Here is a 24,239-nt window from a genome sequence, read left to right on the forward strand (position 1 = left end):
CGTGCATTAAACGTGACTCCGGGACAGGCCGGGAAAGCCCGACATACTTTCATCCCGGATAACGTGTAGTTCTTGATTTTTATTTTTTAACCAAAAATTGAAAACCAGCTTCCAAGCCACAAAAAAGTATTAAATAAAGATTTTATATAGTTAGTGTCTTTTTCAGAATTCTTATAAAGTTCGAAGATTTATCTATTCAATGTTTACATTATAATAGTCTGTCAAGAAAGAATAGACGCTGAAATAAATTTTCTAAATATAATTACGATCAAATGGTAGTTTCTGCGCCTTGTATTTTCGCAGAGAACGTTTGTACATTTGTACACCTGCAGCTCTTCTGATGTTGCGAGTGTCCATGGGCGACGGTAGTTGCTTTCCATCGGGTGACCCGTTTGCTCGTTTGCCCCCTTATTTCATAAAAAAAAAAAACTCGCCACAAGGTTAACTTTAGCTCCTTTGTGGTGAGAGTACCGTCTACCGACAAATCTTCTGTCGACTTTCGAGGCGCCGGAGTTCTGGCCGATGTATAATCTATCGGAGGTTCAGGGGGAGACTCCGGAACGAAGCGAGTCTCGTCGCCGGCAAAATGTGACTGTTAGTTTGTAAGTATATATAAAGTATGTATGTTAGTTTTAAGGTATTTTTTATTATATTATTATTATGTTAGACTAGAAGTTTCGCGCGGCTTCGCCCGCGTAATACATACATTTCACAGACAAATTAGTCCACAAAAAATAGCCTATGATCGTTCACGTGGTCTACTACCAAATAACATTAAAATTGCTACAGTAGTTTCAAATAATTTCCCCCGTTTTTTCCACATTTTCCTCTATTTCTTCGCTCCTTAATGTCTTAGCGTGATAAAATATAGCCTATAGCCTTCCTTGATAAATGTTCTATCTAACACTTAAAGAATTGTTCAAATCGGACCAGTAGTTCCTGAGATTACCGCGTTCAAATAAGCCCTTTCAAATAATTTCCCCCCGTTTTTTCCACACTTTCCTCTATTTCTTCGCTCCTATTAGTCTTAGCGTAACAAAATATAGCCTATAGCCTTTCTCGATAAATGGGCTATCTAACACTCAAATAACTTTTCAAATCGAACCAGTAGTTCCTGAGATTAGCGCGTTCAAACAAACAAACAAACTCTTCCGCTTTATAATATTATATAGTATAGATTTTAACGCCTCCGTGGTCTAGTGGTTAGAGCGTCGCTCTCGACTCCGGAGGTCGTGGGTTCGAATCCCGCGTTGGAAACATGTTATTTCCAAGTTTGGTTAGGACAATGCAGGCTGATCACCTGATTGTCTGACAAGTAAGATGATCCATACGTCGGATGGGCGTGTAAAAAGTCCTGCGCCTGATCTCTCGCCAGTCGTGTCGGTCTTCCGTCCCACTGGGTTATGAGAGTAAAAGGAATAGAGAGTGCTCTTGTGTACTGCGCACACACTTGGGCACTATAAAATTACTCCTGCGTACCTGGCCTGGTTTCAATGAAACCGGCCACCGTCACCGAAACCGGTGTGGGGAGTATTATTATAGTATAGATTTAAGGTATTTGTTATGTGGGCCTCTGATGTCCGAATTAAATGATTTGATTTGATTTGATATAGTTATATAGTGATATGAACGAACGGGTTTTCTATTTTCGCATATTTTAAATATCATAATCACAATATCGACGAGTCACGCACTCGGCTGTTCTTTCTTAAAATTCTACTATTAGCGATATTCTGTTGTTTTTTTTTTTTTATTTAAAATTAGCGATATTTTTTTACGCAGTTGTCTTCACACATCTAAATATTTGCCCAATCAATAATGCGACAGGTCTCGTCTGATGTCAGCATGATGTCACTACACACTACACAGAGACAAACATATTTACTACATTTACATTAAATATATTTACAAGTGGCTATTGAATTCGTAGAACGCATAGACTTATAATATACTCTCGTAAAGTTTATGGAAGGACTACATTGAGTTACTTATGGCGGCTCTAAACTGCTGTAATTTTAGGTCAGAACTAAGCAAACAGATGAACATAATCAATTCTTATATAAAAATATTAGAACAGGGATATTACACAAAGGTCGGAGCAGATGGCGCTGTCAACACATACAGTAAATAATAATCTGACCAAAATCCGACATGCTTTTTTTTTATGAACGAAGGGGGCAAACGAGCAAACGGGTCACCTGATGGAAAGCAACTTCCGTCGCCCATGGACACTCGCATTATCAGAAGAGCTGCAGGTGCGTTCCCGGCCTTTTAAGAGGGAATAGGGTAATAGGGGAGAGTAGGAATGGGAAGGGATGGGAATAGGGGAGGATAGGGAAGGGAATTGGGCCTCCGTTTAACTCACTCACTGGGCGAAACACAGTGCAAGCGCTGTTTCACGCCGGTTTTCTGTGATAACGTTGTTATTTCGGTCGAGCCAGCCCATTCGCGCCGAAGCATGGTTCTCCCACGTATAAATGCTGCACACATCATGTTAGAATATTAACAGAAACGTTGTCAAACTTCGAACAAAACTTATTGTTTACTGCGACAGTATATATTATGTCTATGGTTTACTGTCTGTCATAATGCTGCCGTCTAGCGTCAAAACATTGCAATAATGCTTTGACCCACAGGTGAAATGGTAATTTGTGTTATCGCTACTTCCTGGTGCACGTAGTATGCAAACCAAAACCGCCTAACCTTAGCCGGTATAAATTATAATAATATACCGGCTAAGGTTAGGCGGTTTTGGTTTGCATACTACGTGCACCAGGAAGTAGCGATAACACAAATTACCATTTCACCTGTGGGGCAAAGCATTATACATAAAGTTAATATACCTAGCGGAATAGAGCGACAATCTCGAGCTGTCAAACGAAACCGAAATTGGTTTCATCTGTGTGTAAAAATATTATGTGTATTGTGTACGTATACACACACAAGTATGATTGAACATGATTTCTATGAGATTTAATTGTCAACGTGCGGCACGGGCCGACTGGACGTAAAAAAAAGAGTGCTGCCGTCATGTATCACACGTTTCTTTTTACCACGCAGTGTTACTGATAGTGACATCTTTCTTGCTCAGGCCTGTGTCCTATTCCGCTAGGTATATTAACTTTATGGAGTATTGTTATCCCCTTGGCCACCCACCCGCCTGAATGCGCCAGCTGTTGGTGTTCTGCCATTAAAGCAGCTGAACACTTTGCCCCACAGGTGAAATTTGTTTTTCCTTGTCACTTTCTCTGTCAATTTAGGTGTTTTTAATAATTGCACCGGCGGCCGGCCTCAACATTTAGACATTAGAATGTCAAGGGGACGTCGTCCGCCGGCCACCACTAATCTGACGGTGACAGCCGTTTGCACATTTTATTACGCACTTATCTTTTTTTTAAATTATTAAATAAGGGGGTAAACGAGCAAACGGGTCACCTGATGGTAATCAACTACCGTCGCCCATGGACACTCGCAACATCAGAAGAGCTGCAGGTGCGTTGCCGGCCTTTTAAGAGGGAATACGCTCTTTTCTTGAAGGTTTGCAGGTTGTATAGGTCCGGAAATACTGCTGGTGACAGTCCGTTCCAGAGTTTTACAGTGCGCGACAGAAAGTTACGCGAAAAACGCACTGTGGAAGACTGCCACTCATCAAGGTGATGAGGATGGTATGTTTTTCGCGTGGGACGATAGCGAAAAGTTGCAGGTGGTATATTCCGAACAATTCCTCAGAGCACTCCCCGTGATACAACCGATAGAGGATGCAGAGTGAAGCTACATCTCGGCGTAATTCCAGGGGGTCCAAGCTGTTTGAAACACCATGGCAGTCAACAATTCGAGCAGCCCTTTGTTGAGCAGTTGGTATTTTGGCGCCCCTGCCCAGAGATGGGAACAATATTCCATATGAGGCCGAACCTGCGCCTTGTAGAGTTGTAGGCGTTGTTCCGGACTGAACTACTGTCTCGCTCTGTTAAGAACACCAAGCTTCTTCGAGGCAAAGTTGGCCTTACCCTCTCGATGATATCGGAACTGGACTTCGCTCGATTTGTTGACGCCAAGTATCTCAATGCTAGGGGAGATGGTTAAAGATGTTCCCTCGAAACGAGGATATATACGACCATTGGTGACTTTTTAGTGGTGAACGCGCAGACTTGTGTCTTGGCGGGGTTGAATTGGTTATTGGACCAAGTTACGTCTACCCCATTCAGAGACCTTCTCCAATGAATTCTCCACCTTAGACACAAGTTCGTTTCGACTCTCAGTGACATTTTCATCTGTGACAGTGACATCTTTATTTTTCGTAGCGCAACTTATGCATTATTAATTGTTTATGTAAGCACAATACGTGCTTTAGGTAGGTGTAGTGAATTCGGGCTGTATTGAAATATATGCCACATAATATAAGGGTTTTCAAAAAGTAAATTAGTCATTTTGTAATACAAAATTGTGATTAAAATTATTTTAAATGATTTACCTCAAAAATCTCTCATGTGAAAAACAACAATTTTGCGAAGTGATGCAAAGTCTAAATAATTGTAAATTTTTTATGTTCGACATTTTTATGTACCATCGAGGAAGTTGATTACTATGCAATGGACAGACCAACGTTATTTGGTCGAATATGTCAATTCAATATTAATTGTGATCTGTCAGCTGGGTTTCACCAAACTACTTAGGTCCCCGATTTGTATAGGAATCAACTTCTCTGATAGTACCTACTACCTACTTAACTATTTCAGAGAAACTATGCATATATAATACAGATTTTTTCTTTTTAGCTCATGATATCCTTATTCCTTGGTTATTCAGACATATTTTATGAAATAAAACAAAATACAATATATCTTTTTTTATGAAATAAAGGGCAAACGAGCAAACGGGTCACCTGATCGAAAGCAACTTCCGTCGCCCATGGACACTCGCAGCATCAGAAGAGCTGCAAGTGCGTTGTGGGCCTTTTAAGAGGGAATAGGGTAATAGGGGAGGGTAGGGTAGGGAAGGGAAGGGAAGGGAATAGGGGAGAGTAGGGAAGGGAATAGGATAGGGGATTGGGCCTCCGGTAAACTCACTCACTTGGCGAAACACAGTGCAAGCGCCACGGAAAGCAACTTCCGTTGCCCATGGACACTCGCAGCATCAGAAGAGCTGCAAGTGCGTTGTGGGCCTTTTAAGAGGGAATAGGGTAATAGGGTAGGGTAGGGTAGGGAAGGGAAGGGAAGGGAATAGGGGAGAGTAGGGAAGGGAATAGGATAGGGGATTGGGCCTCCGGTAAACTCACTCACTTGGCGAAACACAGTGCAAGCGCCACGTTCCACACGTACCACGTCACGCCGGTTTTCTGTGAGAACGTGGTATTTCTTCAGTCGAGCCGGCCCATTCGTGCCGAAGCATGGCTCTCCAACGTACAATATAATGCAATTCATTTTCTGGCGTAAGGAAAATCCATCTTATGTTGAATCCAAAAAAACAGTTACTGTTATGATGCCTTTAATTGTACATTAACCTTTGCTTGGTTCATTGAAATTGAGTTCAACGACCGGTGAATTCAAAAGTGTTCAAAAAATATTTAGGAGGCTTATGCCTGTTTTCACCGACCGCCTCCTAACGCTAAGTGGTCCCCTAACGGCCATTAAGGGTACATATCCTTCAAGATTTCACGAATTTTTGTGTGTCACGTTCGTCCTTAGGGCGTAAGAACTTTTGCAAAACATTACTTTTTTTTTTAAATGTGTTTGTTTTAAGAGATATTTGGCCCGCAAAGATGGACTGGATGAACAATTTGTCCTTTTCCGGGACTCAAAGTATCTCCATGCCAAATTTCATCGAAATCGGTTCAGCGGTTTTGGCGTAAAGAGGTAACAGACAGACAGACACACTTTCGCATTTATAATATTAGTAAGTGTATAAACATTAATATGGATATTAGTTTAGTAGCAATAAAACATTTCCATTTTGACCATTCATTGAATTAACTACAATATATTTAAATTTCATGGCCAATGTATAAAACATTAAAATGTGGGTAATAAAATAACATAAGTGCGACCATTACTATGCTATAAATTTTAAATAAATTAATTTATGTCTAGGTTGAATCTACATTTTAAATAAATTAATTTATGTCTAGGTTGAATCTACATTTTATTGTAAATTTTATATTATTATTATCATTGTATTTTAATAGATAAAGTATGATCACAATAGACATAACGACCAGTAGTTCGACTGCAAACAAACGGACAGGTTTCAATATCTGTCAAATTCGTCGGGTTTCACTAGGATTATGAACGAAATGTGCCTCGCGCTGGCTGATAATAATTTATTTTTAAATATTTAAAATAAAGATTTCAAAATTTGATTCTGACAATTTTAATCGCATGTGCCAAAACACAAACAACAATACGACCAAAGAGGAACACGTCCATCGAATATGTCATATTTTTAAATTTGTAGGTAACAGTTAACAGCCCTAGCGACGATTTTCGTCATGATACGTCAAATTTAAAAATTTCAACATCAGTTCTAAGTCGGCATACTCTATCATTCTGTCTACTCTGGTATGATATTAAGTAATAATTATTATTAAGTATGTATGATTTATTTTATGACAAAATGGTAAAATATGTTGTAATCTATACATATAATAAAACTGTAGAAATGACAATTCTGTACATTAAAGATATCCAAAAAATAATAAGCGGGGGCTGTTACTACATCGCTATAGAAGCCAAAACTGTGGTTAGTTTTTTGTCTGTCTGTCTGTCTGTATGTTTGTTCCAGCATCACACGAAAACTACTGATCCGATTTGAATGCGGTTTTCGCAGATATATTTGTCTTCTCCCAACTTAACATGTGGTGTACAAAAATTTTTCCCCCCACCTCTCCAAGGGGTCAAAAGAGGGGGTAAGATTTTGTACCAAACTTTTTTCTTTAACACGAAAACTACTGATCCGATTTGAATACGGTTTTCGCAGATATATTTATCTTCTTCCAACTTAACATCTGGTGTATAAATTTTTCCCCCCTCACCCCTTTAAGGGGACCAAAGAGGGGGTCAAATTTTGTATCAAACTATTTTCTTCAATGGACTAACTTCATGAAATGAAAACTACTGATCCGACTTGAATATGGTTTTCGCAGATATATTTGTCTTCTTCCAACTTCATATCTGGTGTTTAAACCAAACCAAAGAGGTGGACCAAAGAGGGGGCAGATTTTGTATCAAACTTTTTTCTTGAATAAACTTACATCATATTATAATCTGTATTTTCCAATTTAATATCTGGTGTATAAAATTTTTCCCCTCACCCCTCTAAGGGGACAAGAGAGGGGGCAAGATTTTGTATAAAACTTTTTTCTTTAACACGAAAACTACTGATCCGATTTGAATACGGTTTTTGCAGATATATATGCCTTATTCAAACTTAGCATCTGCGCCCTCCCCAAACCCCCCCCCCCCTCCTGGTAATGTTGCTAAGCAAAATGGTGTTGCGTCGTTAGTGTTGAGTTTTACTCCTTCTTTAGAATCAAAGTAAGTTATTTATTAAAAGTGAAATTAATCTAACCAAAACTAAACATGCAGATTTTGCGTGTCGTTTGATTAATATGTGGGAGGCTTTGCCCCTGCCACTATTTGGGGGGGCTGCGCCCCCCCAAACCCCACCCCCCCACCTGGTAATGTTGCCAAGCAAAAACGTGTTGCGTCGTTAGTGTTGAGTTTAAATTCTCCTTTAGGATCAAACAAAGTTATTTATTAAAAGTGAAATTAATCTAACCAAAACTTTACATACAGATTTTGAGTGTCGTTTGATTAACATGCGGGAGGCTTTGCCTCCAGCCGGTACTTGGGGGGGCTACGCCCCCCCATACCAAACATGTTGCGTCGTTAGTGTTGAGTTAATTCTTATTCCTTAGAAACAAACTAAGTTATTAATTAATAGTGAAACATGTGAAACATACAGATTTCGAGTGTCATTTGATAAATATGAGGGAGGCTTTGCCTGGATATGGACAGACGGACAGGCTGATATTATATCTTTGTAATCGGGTTCCGTTTTTTACCATTTGAGTAAGGGACCATAAAAAGGAGAGAATTATCCATTTCCGTTATTATACTATGGTAACGCCTACGGGAAACAGCTATTCATACTAATATTATAAATGCGAAAGTGTATTTGTTTGTTTGTTTGTCTTTTCTTCGCAGCCTAACGAAGCAACCAATTGACTTGATTTTTGGCATCGACTTAGTTGAAAGGATAGAGAGTAACATAGGCTACTTTTGGTCTTGGAAAAACATCATGTTTCTAAAGGAGATTTGCAAGAATATTCGTATTGTACACGATTTTCGAATTCCACGCGAGCGAAGCCGCGGGCAAAAGCTAGTTGGTAATAGATGTGACATGAATGTAATTTGTATAATAGGTTTTGTGATAGTAATTAATCAACTAATATATTAAGTACTATAATTAATATGTATTAATTCTGTTAATTTATATTACAATGCTTTTGACGTTCATAAGTGTTACTGGGTGACCTATGTGAATAAATGATTTTGATTTGATTTGATTTGATTTGATATACTAGTGCTTATAAAATATTAGGATAAGTAGGAAACATAATTTGAAAACTTAGGGTTTTAAAAATGACTTTGTTTCGAGAACGTAATTGGCAATATTTTTGGCGTAACCCTGAGTTATTATATTTCTCTTGTGGAACCTTGACCCTGAATTAAACTCAAACTCAAAACTTTTTATTCAGAATATGTTTTTTTCAAATATTTTCTGAACATCGGGACCATCGGGACTACACTGGTGCCTGCCACCGGTTCGGGAACTAACCCGGCGAGAAGAACCGGCGTAAGAAACTCGCACGGGGCCATCTTTTACTAAAAAGATAGAAAAGTACAAAAAATATATAAAATGACAGTGTCATTATTTATTTTATTTAATGATTTTACAATTTATGTACACAAAAAAGGAAGTTAACAAACCAGCTTAAAACTAAAAATATGTTTTGTACAATGGTACATCTTATTCCAAAAATGGAATGTCTTCCAGAAGACCTGAGTGAAAATAGGAATGCGTGATTGTAAAATATGCAAAAATTTGTGTGCACGCGTTAATTATTATGAATAGTAAAGATAAACTTCGTATAACAGCTATGTAGTAAAATAGTAAAGTATATATATATATATATATATATATATATATATATATATATATATATATATATATATATATATATATATATATATATATATATATATATGTATATCTTAATATATATATTTCTTGTGTGCGTGTGTATGTGACTGAACTCCTCCTAAACGACTGGACCAATTTTGATGAAATTTTTTGTGTGTGTTCGTGGAGATTCGAGAATGGTTTAGATTTACAGTTTGGTCTACTGGAAAATGTTTTTTCAATTAATTTCTTATTTATAAGGAGTTGTTGATTTTGGAATGTTTTACATTAGATCCGGCGGACGGCGCTATCATCGTATTCAATATTATTCTATTTCAATTTTAGTTTGTCCCGATTAATTTGAAAAAAATTTTGTTATTCAATTCATGTGCTGATTAAAATATTAAATGTAATATATTATATATACATAGTAAAAGTTTCTTTGGATGTATGGATGTATGGATGTGTGGATGTATTAATGTTTCTTACTCTTTCACGAAAAACTACTGAACGGATTTTAATGAAACTTTACAATAATATAGCTTATACATCAGAATAGCACATAGGCTACAATTTTAACCGACTTTCGAAATAGGGGAGGTGTTATGTTCGTTTTCTTATATTCAACGATTACACCGCCGTTTATTAACCGATTTTCAAAATTTTTCTTTTGGTATATAATAGGGTATCATCCCAATTTGGTATTATGTTCACGAAAGTGGTGATCTGATGAAGGATCCATAAGTAATCGAGGGAACTCCTCAAAATTGATATGGAAACATGTGGTGGCTTTGGTTTCGTGAGAAGTATTCTAAGCATATGCTGCCAACAAGTAAGATTTTGCAACGAAGTATACCTGGTATAGCGTGATTCGGAAGGTGCTGAGAGAACTCCTGATTCTTTATAGATACAAGTTTGGGAGTTTCGGCGTTGTTTTAAGAACGGAAAGCATAATATTATTATGCTACTATGCAAATTACATTCATCATCATCATCATCATCACTACCATATTATAACATACATGGTTGTGACTTATGACTTATCAGCCTATAATGACCCTGTTATTGGCACTTTTCATAGTCTTTTAAATCGAGACTCGAGTTTGTCAAGCGATAATTGAAAAAAATCTATACTTAATATTATAAACCTGAAGAGTATGTTTGCTTGAACGCGCTAATCTCAGGAACTACTGGTCCGATTTAAAAACTTATTTCAGTGTTAGATAGCTAATTTATCGAGTAAGACTATAGGCTATATATTATCACGCTAAGACTAATACGACCGAAGAAACTCAGGAAAATGTGGGAAAAACGGGGGAAATATTAGAAATTACGAACTACTGGAGCAATTTTTATGGCTGTATTTGGCACTAATATAGAGTAGACCAAGTGAAGGAAGTAGGGACATAAGAGCTATTTGTTAAGGGGAAATGTACGGTTTCCGTAAAATTCCTAATTTACGCGGGCGAAGCCGCGCGGGACATCTAGTATATATATATATATATATATATATATATATATATATATATATATATATATATATATATATATATACAACGAGAACGAACGCCCATGGACACTCGCAACATTTGAAGAGCCGCAGGTGCGTTGCCGGCCTATTCAAAAGCGGACAGAATGCAGCGTATACTGATCAAAATATTTCCTGTGTCATCTTAAAATGGCCAATGGATTTTGAATTATAAATTTTATGACAGTAATACAAAAAGAAATCTTGCAAGTTGCAACCATAATTTGATAATGTATCCAGGAATCCCGAGTAGGTTTATGTGTTATTATAAGTATTCACCATATCAGTACATAATAATTAATAAGTAATAATATATTCAGAGTTCTGCGTTAAAAAGTTTCCATCCGCCGAGCTCCGGGTATTGCCTCTGACGCAGCCATTTAAATGTGTTATTCTGATATCAAAACAAACATCACGTGTTAGCATTTCGCTTTTATAAAAGGACTAGATATTTAAAAATAATATTGTTTAGTCGCTATTCCTTAATCGTATTCGAATTATTTAATCTATCTTAGCACTCGTAAAAGTTGAAAGTTATGACCAGACGTATGTTCATATCTTACTACAGTAATATATGTATTGTTATGGTTCCGTAGTTTTTTAACGAAAACACTTTTGTTTCAGGTCATGTCCAGATGTAAAGAAAGTGTACCTCCTCGCACGACCGAAGAAGAACAAGGACATCAATGAGAGGATACGAGAACAGTTCAATGATGTGGTAAGTACTAGTTCCGCTATGCACATTACAATTATTCCATACATAAACAAAGTTACTACTGGCCACCGTACGTTTTATTTTCGCAAAAAGTATTTAAGTAAAGCATTTTCGTATTATTCTCAATTTAAATCACTAATATTTTTTCTAAATTAAAAAATGTTCTACAAAATTCATAATTAGTACGCAACCCAGAAATATATATTTTTTTCTTTTTCCAGCTATACGACAGACTACGGAAGGAGAGGCCAGACTTCCTCGACCAGATTGGCCTGGTAGAGGGAGACATAGGTGAGCTGAATGTCGGCCTCAGTGAGGAGAGTAGAGCCAAGCTTGCCAATGAGGTAAATATATAGGTAGAGAACAAAATAGATAAAGTCAAACAAAGGTAGGTATAGTAAATATAGTTAAACAAAGGTAGAGTTCTACAGTCATACCATACATAAAGTAGAGAAATAGGTACTAGAGGTGGATATCGACAGAGGCTATTATTAATTTTAGAGCGAATTTTAGAAGTTGAAAAAGATAGAGCAAGCTATAGGTACCTAGATAAAGATTTCATTCTACGATCACAATAGAGAAAGCCACAGGAATAGATAAATTAAGCCAAAAGTATACAATACTGTGCCATAAATATGATTTGAAAAATAAAAATATATTTTACTTATGATCTGAAGGTAAACTATACAAAGAAACTTTTCCATTCAATCGACTTCCTTTATAATAAAGGTTATATAAAAAAAAAAACACATTATAATAAACTACCTGTAAAAGTAATGCGATTTTACGAGACTTTGAAAATTATTACATAAGATGGTAGTAACTCTAGTATTGTCGTTTGAACATTATGTAAACATTTGACTGCATAATTTAGCCACATTAGCACAGACTGGCCACGATAGTCGTAGCTAGTGCTAGCGCGGTGTTCGTCAGTTCTAATAGATGTGATTACCAATTTTATGTGGTTTGTGATTATTGTTTTCAACTCATGATGTTATTTTTTTCTAAGGTTACATGATATTTTTCCATCGTTTAGATTCAAATGTACTATCGAAGAAAATGGTTTATAGGCTGTTAATGGATGGATGGATGGATTATGTCAATTTAGTGGCGCAACTACACTTGTACGTGGGAGAGCCATGCTTCGGCACGAATGGGCCGAACGACGGGAGAAATACCACGTCCTCACAGAAAACCGGCGTGAAACAGTGCTTGCGCTGTGTTTCGCCGAGTGAGTGAGTTTACCGGAGGCCCAATCCCCTACCCTATTCCATACCCTCTCCTATTCCCTTCCCTACCCTCTCATATTTCCCTATTCCCTATTAAAAGGCCGGCAACGCATCTGCAGCTCTTCTGATGCTGCGAGTGTCTATGGGCGACGGAAGTTGCTTTCCATCAGGTGACCCGTTTGCTCGTTTACCCCCTTATATCATAAAAATAAAAAAACAATAATATTGAACAATATCACATATTGCGTAATATTATTGACCATCTAGGAATGATATTGAACATTGCTGGTCTTCAATTTAATTGTCAAATAATCTGTTGAATGAAGCGCGATATTGACAATACAATTATTGATCGTCTAGGATAGGTTGTGATCTGAGCCTGTAGACAAGTAGCAAAGCGCTAACGCTAACACTAACGCTAGCGCTACAAAATGTATGCGATTTGACATAAGTCATCGCTTCGCTAGCGAATACTGGTGTCAAATCCATACATTTTGTAGCGTTAGCGTTAGCGTTTTGCCACTTGTCTACAGGGGCAGTTGGCTAAGTTTGACATAATATCTCGACCAAACTGCGTAGGTCCGCCATCTGCCTATAAATCAACTTCTCTGATAGTACAAAATTACAAATCAATAAACTGGTACATAATGAAAGTTAAATTTTGCTGCCTAAGCAAGAAATTTTACTAGTCACTTTACAGGATCAAAAGAAAAAAAGTACCTACGCTTGTGTAAGACTCTACTGTCTGTATGTCTCTATATAAAATGAATCGTCACAGCTGAACGTGCGTCAATCGGCACACTTGTTCTGGTTCTGCATGTTTATTATAATATTCCTTTACTTCCCTATAAATTATTCCATTTTTTATAGTTTTGCATGCAATGCATCTGAGACTTTAAGAATGGTCGCCTTAATTTAAAAACAGTTTCAAACTTTAAATAATGAACAAAAAATTCTGCAGTTTTTTATTCGTCTCCATTGTTGTTTCGATTATTACAACAAAAAATAAATAATTCATACAAAATCCCACATTCAATAAAATTATCAATTTGCGTTTATCATTATGGTGATACAAAAACAGATTTGTATGCATTTTTAAGCAGGTGATAAATTAAGTGCAAAAAGTTGAAATAATATAATATTATGATTAAAATGTTTTTGAAACATATCTATTAATTATTATACTATATAGTGTGTCACGTGACGTACAAGGCTGAGATACTCTTCTATATAGAATTATTTGTATTATGCAGAAATTCTTTAACAAAATTGATACAATATAGCCAGATGATGGACCTACGTTATTTACTCGAGTTATATAAATTCAATGTTAGGGTCAATTCAGACCGCAACGCGACGAGGCGAGGCGCGGCGCGGCATATATTTGTATGGATTTGACAGATTTCAATTGCGTGAGACGTCTGAATTAACCCTTCTCGTAATCTATAGGCTGGGCTTAACATAACGCGACCAAACTGCCAATAAAGCTTCTCTGATAATCATTATGCCATTTCCAGGTGGACATAATATTCCATGGTGCGGCGACTGTGCGCTTCGACGAGGCGCTGCCAATCGCCGTGAACATCAACGTGCGCGGCGCGCGGGAGATGCTGCTGCTGGCCCGCGCCTGCCCCCGCCTGCGAGCGTACATCCACGTCTCCACCGCGTACAGGTAACACCCTTATAAGTTATAACTAACGTCACACCCCTTTGGCAACTTATATACGGGTGTCGGGTGGTGTCACACCGGTAATGGGTAGTGTCACACTTCCACGGATAGCGTCACACGGCCAACGGCACAGAATAGATAACAGTACAAGTACCAACGGGTAGCGTCACACGGTTCATGGGCAGCGTCACACTGTCAACGGATAGCGTCACACTGTGAACGGACAGTGTCATACTAATCGCTACCCTGTCTTCGTGTGCGTCACAGGGTCACATCGTTAGTAGTATTCGATTTATAGATAATAATTTACGAATAATAAAATTTTATTATACGTAAATAATAATATTATTTTTATGTAATATTAGTATTAGTGTTAGATTACTAAAATCCGATTTAACAACTTAGTTCTTTTCTAGTCAGTCTATCTGACTTTGTCGCAAACTCATAACAAATACAATGTATGTTATTCCAGCAACTGCAACCTCAAAGAGATCGAGGAGCGGTTCTACGAGTCACCCATCGACGCGGAGAAGCTGATCACGCTCACAGACAACATCGACGCCAACACGCTCAGCAAGATCACACCCATGTGAGTAACACTGCCAGCTTTGAATGACCTGGTCCAGATGAAAGGTCACCTGATGGCAAGCGATTGCTCTAAGCAAGAGCTTAGAAAGAGAAGAATTCCTCTCATGTCCAAGAGGACATGAGAGGAATTTATCAGAGAAGTTAATTCGTAGGCAGATGGCGCTCGCTTAGAACACTGAAGCGACTTTGATAAAATTAAGTCATATTTCTCATTCAATCATAATATTATGTATTTCCAGGCTCCTCAACGGCTTTCCGAACACGTACGCGTTCACGAAGGCCGCCGCTGAGGACATCGTCAAGAAGTACTCCAAAGGACTGCCCGTCGTCGTCTACAGACCCTCCATAGGTGAGCTAACTTACTGTGCAATTTAAGGCTTCGGTCGTTCGGAACATTGGTCGTGTTCGTCGGGGTAATTTTTAGCGCATGCGCTGCAAAATCTTTTATTGCGCATGTCCAAAACAATATGTAATGTCATGGCAACGCCACGAACAAAGTTGTTCATATTATGTAACATAGTTACATGTCATGTTACAATGTGCACGTTGTCGTTACCATGATTTTGACATGCGCAATAAAAGATTTTGCAGCGCATTCGCTAAAAATTACGCCGACGAACACGACCATTCAAATGACATGATCCGACTAAATGACGATGGTCTCTCAACTACCTAGGAATCAATTTACTCGATGGTACGTTTGGTTCATAGGCTCGTAGTTACACTTCATAAGAATTTCGTTTCGGAATCGTTACTAATAAAAATATTTTACGCAGCGAATGACATCGAAAATCCAAGGTTCGTTCCATCTTTGTCTATCCCGTAAGTTTTGTATTTTGCTAAACAAAGACTTTGTTATTCACTGTGTTGTGTAAAAATGTTTCGCATTTTGCGGATGTAGGTACAATAAATTATTGAACTTGGAAACGAAATTACCGTATATCGTTAATAACAGTATATTTTGTTCATTAATTATGTGATATTTTAGGTATATATCGGTGAAGGTCAATGAGCTATGAATATTCATTCATTTAAATTAAGAAATGGCTTTGAATCATTTTTATCCATGAATCTGTAATGTAGGTCAATTCTATTAAGAACTACTATATTAATAGTAGTTTTTATTATTCGTAGAAATAGAGGCTAAGTATCAAAATAAGATCGTAACATGTTTCTCATCCCTGGTTATGTTTATATTTCAGTAATATCTACTGCCAAGGAGCCGGTGCCGGGCTGGATCAACAACGTGTACGGTCCCACTGGGGTTAGTAATAACTTTTCACTCACTATCAAGTTATACAAAAAATGTAAGTAAATAAGTAGTAGTAGTCTGTAGTTTTTGAGAAAAAATATTCATATTGCCAGTTTATCAGTTTTCTTCTTTCTAATTGAATGAAATTGTGGCATAATACATTATATGCCTATACATACACAACACACACATAAGTATATTTATTTAATAAAAGTAATTTAAATATATACATTATACACACAATAATTAAAAATAAGATATTTACAAAAGTTCTAAATTTCATTCGTTAGTTAAAATAAGATTAAAATAATAAAAGCACTAAATCTAAACATTAACATTAACTATTACTTAAATTATTAATATCGTATAAACTTCGTTTGCATAGTAAACACGTTAGGTCACAGGACCGCCGCGCCGCGCTGCACTCACCCTTAAGAGGATTCCACACCGCCATTTTTTCCATACAAACGTTGTCCCCTGTTTCCTCCCTGGATAATGCCTGTAGAGTTATAATTTTTTTCCTGAATATCTACGGCCACTAATACAATGTCCCTATGTTTTCTTTTTTTTCATAATTTAATTATTAAATAAGATATGAACGTTCAAAAACCCAAAAAAATGGCCAGATTTTCCACTGTGTTCAAACGTCCAGAAAACAGATTTGGATAGATTATACAAAAAAAGCAAAACATAGGAACACAGCTCAAGCCTTTTTTTAATCTTTAATGAAAAAAGTACTTAAAGCGGTTAAGTTTTGGAGAAGGAATCAGGGGACAACGAATCGTTGATTTTCTGGATTTTCTGCAGTTGTCTCTATCGCGTTCTGCGGTATAGGCTTGAGGTAAGGGAGACAGCTATAGATATTACACGTACTTTTTTTTCATTTCTCTAGCCGCTGTGGTATCCTCTTAAGTACCTAGCGAGTTCTTATCGCTAGATGTGCGAGCGCAGCACGCCGCGTTCGGTCACCTTGCCACTTTAGTCGGAAATTCGCCTTCGTACGATGAACCCGTGTCGCTTGCTGCCTCGCCGCGACAATTATTTCTTACGCGATCTTAATATATTTGGTCCGCGTTAGTTATTAATTAATAGACTATAATCCTTATATCTTTCTCCTTCTTAAAATATGGTGTGTGGTTTAGTGTGAACTGTATTCGCTAATTAACTGTTTAATAAACGAAAGTTTTAGTGAATTGTGTTAAATTATTGACTCTGCCTAACACTCGTCTACGCTGTCACCGCACCCCCCATAAAATTAAATTCCGGTTGAAATTTAATTATTCAAAATAGCTGGCTTCTTTCTCTTTTTCCAAGTCCTGTTTATGTAGCTTTCGTTTGTCTATAATATTCCTTATTAATTCAAATTATTGAATAAGCATACAATAATATACAATAGTATAAAAGCTAGGTAGCGTACATCACGTCGTCTAATCCCATGCTAAGTAAAAACTTGTGTTATGGCAATCAGACAACGGATGCACGCCGAACAATTTTGTCCTAATATCGGTAATATCTAATTTTAAACGATTTGGAGATATTAATCCAAATTACATCATGTTATCTGGCACGTACAAAGCGTTCTGTTGTCGCTTGATGTACTATCAGAGAAAATTCATAGGCAGTTGACGGACCTACGTCATTTGGTCTTATTCATTAATAGACATAAAACGACCAAATTACATAGTTTCGTCATCTGCTAGGAATCAACTTCTTCGACGGTACCTCCTTCCTCTGCACGGCTCTCAACCTCTCACGTCAATCGTCTCCCCAGGTGGTAGTGAGCGCGGCGGTCGGGCTGATGCACGTGCTGCACTGCAACCCGAAGGCTGTGGCGGACTTGGTGCCGGGCGACATGGTGGTGAACTGCGCCATCGCAGCCGCCTGGCGCATGGCCCGGGACTTCCCCCGAAACGAGGAAGCGCCGACCGTGGACCAGGCGCCGGCCGTGTATAACTTCGTGTCGTCGGTTGACAAGCCGCTGCTGTGGGGTACCTAACAATAATATCTATTTTAAAATTTAGTATGTTGATATTTTTAACAATATTCCGCGAAATAAACCTCAACGTGGGAGAGCCATGCTTCGGCACGAATGGGCCGGTTCGACCGGAGAAATACCGTTCTCACAGAAAACCGGCGTGAAACAGCGCTTGCGCTGTGTTTCGCCGAGTGAGTGAGTTTACCGGAGGCCCAATCCCCTACCCTATTCCCTTCCCTACCCTCCCCTATTCCCTTCCCTTCCCATCCCTACCCTCCTCTATTACCCTATTCCCTCTTAAAAGGCCGGCAACGCACCTGCAGCTCTTCTGAAGCTGCGAGTGTCCATGGGCGACGGAAGTTGCTTTCCATCAGGTGACCCGTTTGCTCGTTTGCCCCCTTATTTCATAAAAAAAAAAAAAAACCTGTATGTAAATGAGAACCTGTAGATAATATTATCTATATCCATGGACGCTTATCACACCACGTCAGTCTGGCCCCGTGGTAAGTAGGTACCTGAGGGACTTGTGTTACGGTTACCAGCCAACGAAAATATGATATATAATAGATACAAACGTAATTAAGACTCAATTCCACCGCGCCTTTACTATACAATATACGTCATATATTTAAGATTTATATTAAAACACATTAAACATATTTAATAGAGATCCATGACCCAGGCACATATGAAACTTTTTGTTCCGTCTGCGGGTTCGAACCCGCGACACGCTGACAACGCGCTCTACTACTGAGCCACAGAGGTCTTCATGCTTATAGAAGCATTGTATTGTAGAGTGTAGTGTCTCTCCGCAAGGAAGCAGCTAGATATTGCGAACGAGCGATGTACCTCTACATACAGCGAACTTCTTGACGCGTGAGATAACCCTCTCTTCTCATCGTCTACGGTCTTTATAATTAGTAGAAAGGACTTATTCTGCTATCGATTTGTGAAATGCACTGTACCTATTTACTTTAATTCGATGACCTTGTGATCCGATCCAATAATTCGTCAACTTTCTTCATACACGTCATTTTGCCTAAATAGATCAATTTCGTAACTTCTACTTAAAGCTTCAATTCCACTTCCAGAGAACTTCATGAAGATATCGGAGGTGAACGGTCTGCCGATCCCCCCGGCCAACGCCATCTGGTACTACTCGCTCATCCTCACCAACTCCAAGATCCTCTACGAGCTGCTGTTCTTCTTCCTGCACTGGGTGCCCGCGTACATCGTCGACGGCATAGCGATCTTACTGGGGAAGAAGCCGATGTGAGTATGAACCGTAGTTTAGAGGAGAGACGAGACACAAAATATATTAACATAGTTTCTTTTCTTTTTATTTTATTAATTTACGTGCCTTGTTTCATGACGTACTCTATACACTCCCAAGATCTAAAGATTAAAATAAACCCAAAATAACTTAAAAATCTAGTACGTGCATTCTTCGGTATTACAAATATTTTTTAACTTTTGATTAGAAAGAAGATAAGTATCGATCAACATATTTTTAACCCCCGACAAAAAAGAGGTGTGTTATAAGTTTGACGTGTCTGTCTGTCTGTTTGTCTGTGTGTGTATCTGTCCGTGGCATCGTAGCATCCAAACGCGTGGACCGATTTTGATCTAGTTTTTTTTTTGTTTGAAAGTTGACATGATCGAGAGTGTTCTTAGCTATAATTCATCATCATCAGCCTGCTCAGTCCTGGACAATCAGGGTTTATCTGGTTCATGAAAGGCCGTTAGCAACTTGTAGTCGTTTTATCGGTTTTATATTTCATTCTAGTTCGTGATATCTGTGAATATACAATATTATACGTATACACATGTAGTGACTAGTGTATATAGTTAAACTTCTTTTATAAAACCTTATTATTTTGTACTCTTTAGTTTATGATATTTTGACTTGTTTACTTTTTGATAGATTTTGTCATAACATTAAAAATATTCAGCTTGAAAATCGAGTGCGTAATTTTATTACTTTTTCTCCTTTGCAAGGTGCAAAGGAGAAAAAGTAATAAAATTACTTTTTTAACTCAACTAAAAGTCGGGCAAGCGACCACCCTCGCAGTCCCGCGAGGACCTTGCTCACTTCACACATAATTATGGAAAGTTGACCTGGTGCTGCAGCATCACCTGGTAATCAATAGGATATCCAACTCCTCGCCAACTAAGAGCAGAGGTTTCGTGTTTGGGCTCATTTTAATTGTGACAACCAGTAAGAAGTAGATAAAGTATAAACAGTAAATTACATGCTGCTGCTGCAGCATCACCTGGATTCTATAGGAACAGAGCTTCGTATGAACCCAAAGTGGAGGTTTCATGTTTGGGTTCATTTTAACGGCCTCATCGAAAAGGACATTGATAGATGGTAATCATGAGAATATGACTCTGTTGATAGGAATTATCTGCACTATAAGCAACACAAGTTTAAAAAGTATGAAATATAATTAAATTAAGAAATTTAAAAAAACCCCCGCCAAAACAACTTTAAAAAGTAATGAAATAATATTTACTGCCTTTAAGTTCAAATAATTCCTAACTTGTGTAAAGTAATATTTTAGTCCATAATTGTTGTCAAGGTGTGTCGGGGGACCGCTAATGTAGATGTTTAATTTCACATAGGTAACAAGCTTAAGGATCAATTCACAGCGATCTGAATCGAGATAGGTAATCAGCGACTTGGCGGTTGTAGGTTGTAGTTTACTTGGCGGTCCCCCAACACACCGTGACAACAATTATGGACTAAAATATTACTTTACACAAGTTAGGAATTATTTGAACTTAAAGGCAGTAAATATTATTTCATTACTTTTTAAAGTTGTTTTGGCGGGGGTTTTTTTTAAATTTCTTAATTTAGTTTTATATAAAGAGTAACTAACAAACCGTCAATACTCGTAGTTACATCAGTTTTAATAATAATAATAAAAATTCTTTACTTGCACATTAAAAACATAGCAATACAAATATTATAAAAATAAAGGATTTGCGGTCTTACCGCTACTAGCGGTTTCTTCCAGACAACCAGGAACAGTACAACACAACTAAACTAACCTATTTGAATGTACCAAAACCAAACGTATCTGACAAATATGTTGTCTGTGTGTAAGTATTATGGTATTATATCTGTTTTTCGTTTTTCTTATAATATTATTATCCCATTAATAACATTACAGTACTCCCAAATTAAAAATGCGCAGGGAAATCTTCGCTAACTGTCGTAATCACGAAAACACCCGAATCTATGAAACGAAAGAGCCTCAAACAATGCACTTACATTTTATACCTTCTTCAAAGGTATTAAAAGTAAATATCATATCGCCGTGGCTGTCCCATAAAGTTAATATACCTAACGGAATAGAGCAACAGCCGGTCCGTCAATAAGCGCTATTACTCACCGGGAAGCCATCGCGGCGTTACCATGGTAACGTATAAGCAACGTCAGACGCCTTTACGTCACTGCAAAGCGCTGTTTTTCTTAAAGTTAAGTTAAAAACAACGCTTGCAGCGATGTCTCCCGACGCTCGGGAAATACGACCGTTGCCGAAAAATTACGAAAATTTCTATGCGCATTATCACTTTGGGAGCACTGTGCACTGTACGTTCAAGTTCCGAAGACTTCATTCATCAACGTTTGAAAATAAATGTCACTACGCAGTATTTTATTGTTATGTCTCGTAATATTATTATCATGTTTTTAATAAGTTAGATGTAATAATAACACGCCGCAATTTCTAAAACGCTTGGTTTAGTTAATAGTTCGTTTAAATTCTAAGATCATGCGTCCTTATATATTCTTGAAAATACAGAAATGACACGATTAACTTTACCAGGCATTTGTGTAATTGACACTGAATGTATGTTACTTGTTTTAAATGCTCGGAAGTGTTTTTTGAATCAAAGCGCTTAGTCGAAATTCATTCGCCAGTTTCGATAGTGAAGCAAGATAATATATGAAAAATATATGGGATTTGTCATAACGCATTGCCAGCGCCATGTCACCGATGTGGATGCGTTATGTCTAATCCATTACATTTTTGACGTCTAACTTCGATATCGAAACTGGCGAACTCATTTTAAATAAGCACTCAGGGAAAGGTTCAACCCAACACGCGTCTAACTGTGCTAACAACTAACGCCGTACCTAACCTTGCAGACTTCGGCACGCCTTCGACAAGATCAAGAAGTTCTCCAAGGTCATCAAATACTTCGGCGTGAGGGAGTGGAAGTTCGAGAACGACAACACCAAGTCCCTCTTCCGCGAGATGACTCCCGCCGACCAGGAGTCCTTCAATTTTAACATCGGAGGGCTAGAATGGAACGAATACTTCAAACACTACGTTAGCGGAGTCAGAAAGTATCTTCTCAAGGAGTCGGAGGACAACCTCCAGTACGCTAGAAGAAAGAGCTTCGTGCTCAAGATTTTACATAACACGCTCAAGTACCTAGTTCTCTTAGGCATCCTGTACATAAGTTATAAGCTATTGTGTATTTTGTATTAGTTTATTGCAATGGACTGTATATAGGTTGTAGTCTTGTCCCGCCTTTCAGTCGATGTGTTACTGACTACAGCTGTACTGCTGGCGCGGAAAAATGAGCACCAAGTAATCAATTTGGTTAGGTAAAGTTTTAGTTCTTTATATTATCTTAACCCCTTGGCCGTCCATACGCCAGCTGTTGGCGTTTTTCTAAATGCGCGCGCCTGTTCAACGCCAGCTACTGGCCTATTTTTGCCGCCGTATTTTATTTGCAGAAATGACCTTTAAAAACTGTGTCTATCCTGCTCAAAGTCGCAAAACATACGGAGAGTAAGACAAGGATAGAATATACCATGACATGTCAAGCAGTTTCCCGCCGGAACGTAATTATGATTCAGTGTAAAATTACGCCATTGTTGACAACTTGTGGTTGTGTTTGAGGTGGAGGATTTTTATTGTTATAATGCAGGGTATCAAAATTTGCCGATATAATATTTTATGAAACTTGTTCGCTCTTTTGCAATATCTTCTTGTTTATTCTTCAGTTTTATTTTTAAGTTATGAAGTATGACTCTTTTTTAATGTTTGTGTTTCAGATCGGGCTTTGTTGTATAAATATATTTATATTAGTCATGAAATGTGGAGTGGTGCCATTTTTTTTAAAGAGAACAAAAGTGTAGGTATGGGGAGGTGTTGAAGTCATAACAACGTAAAAAATAAATTAAATTTAATATTAAGTTTCGTATGTTATAAAAGTTGAAATCAACTTTAATTTAAATTAAATAAAGGACTCTGAAGTTTAAATCATAATATTGAATATAGATGTGATAAATTTTGCTCATATTATGTGTGATGTTTTGTTATGTTAATTTTGTATATTTTTAGTGAGAGTACATAATAATAAGTACTTATTAAATAAATGGATTAAGTTATATATTTTTAAATATAAAATATTATACTGTTGTTCTATAATAATTAATTTCCGTCCCCCACGTCACGTTTTGTGCACCCAACCTAACTTATGTGTCTTTTTTTTTCTTTCCTTTTTTTTTAAAGGACGCTTCACACCACGTCAGTCTGGCCCCGTGGTAAGTACCTGAAGGACTTGTGTTACGGGTACCAGACAACGGAAATATATTTAATACTTTTATGAAATAAGGGGGCAAACGAGCAAACGGGTCACCTGATGGAAAGCAACTTCCGTCGCCCATGGACACTCGCAGCATCAGAAGAGCTGCAGGTGCGTTGCCGGCCTTTTAAGAGGGAATAGGGTAATAGGGGAGAGTAGGGATGGGATGGTATGGGAAGGGAAGGGAAGGGAAGGGAATAGGGGACGGTAGGGAAGGGAATAGGGTATAGGATTGGGCCTCCGGTAAACTCACTCACTCGGCGAAACACAGTGCAAGCGCTGTTTTACGCCGGTTTTCTGTGAGAACGTGGTATTTCTCCGGTCGAGCCGGCCCATTCGTGCCGTAGCATGGCTGTGCCACGTATAAATATATATACTATATATACTATACATATTTAAGATTTGTATTATAATATTATGATACACATAATATCTTATCAGCTTATATCTTGGAATCTCGGAATCGGCTCCAACGATTTTCATGAAATTTAGTATA

At 37.8% G+C, this 24,239-nt stretch overlaps 1 protein-coding gene across 2 annotated transcripts in view; it reads left to right on the top strand.

The window, feature by feature from the left end:
* The window catches only part of LOC121727400 (fatty acyl-CoA reductase wat-like), a 71,434-nt gene that overhangs the window by 42,186 nt on the left and 5,009 nt on the right, over positions 1–24,239 (top strand). The window contains exons 3-11 of one of the 2 annotated variants that reach the window (XM_042115234.1): positions 11,333–11,426; positions 11,645–11,767; positions 14,170–14,324; positions 14,794–14,910; positions 15,149–15,258; positions 16,112–16,173; positions 17,933–18,149; positions 19,228–19,408; positions 22,293–23,369. In XM_042115234.1, coding sequence (XP_041971168.1) covers positions 11,333–11,426; positions 11,645–11,767; positions 14,170–14,324; positions 14,794–14,910; positions 15,149–15,258; positions 16,112–16,173; positions 17,933–18,149; positions 19,228–19,408; positions 22,293–22,638 — 1,405 coding nt within the window. In that variant the 3' untranslated portion in view covers positions 22,639–23,369. Of the gene's footprint in view, positions 1–11,332; positions 11,427–11,644; positions 11,768–14,169; positions 14,325–14,793; positions 14,911–15,148; positions 15,259–16,111; positions 16,174–17,932; positions 18,150–19,227; positions 19,409–22,292; positions 23,370–24,239 lie in introns of those variants that run through there. The other variant, XM_042115235.1, reaches the window with a different exon arrangement.

Source organism: Aricia agestis, chromosome 5 (genome assembly GCF_905147365.1).
Source record: "Aricia agestis chromosome 5, ilAriAges1.1, whole genome shotgun sequence".
Lineage (NCBI taxonomy): Eukaryota > Metazoa > Arthropoda > Insecta > Lepidoptera > Lycaenidae > Aricia > Aricia agestis.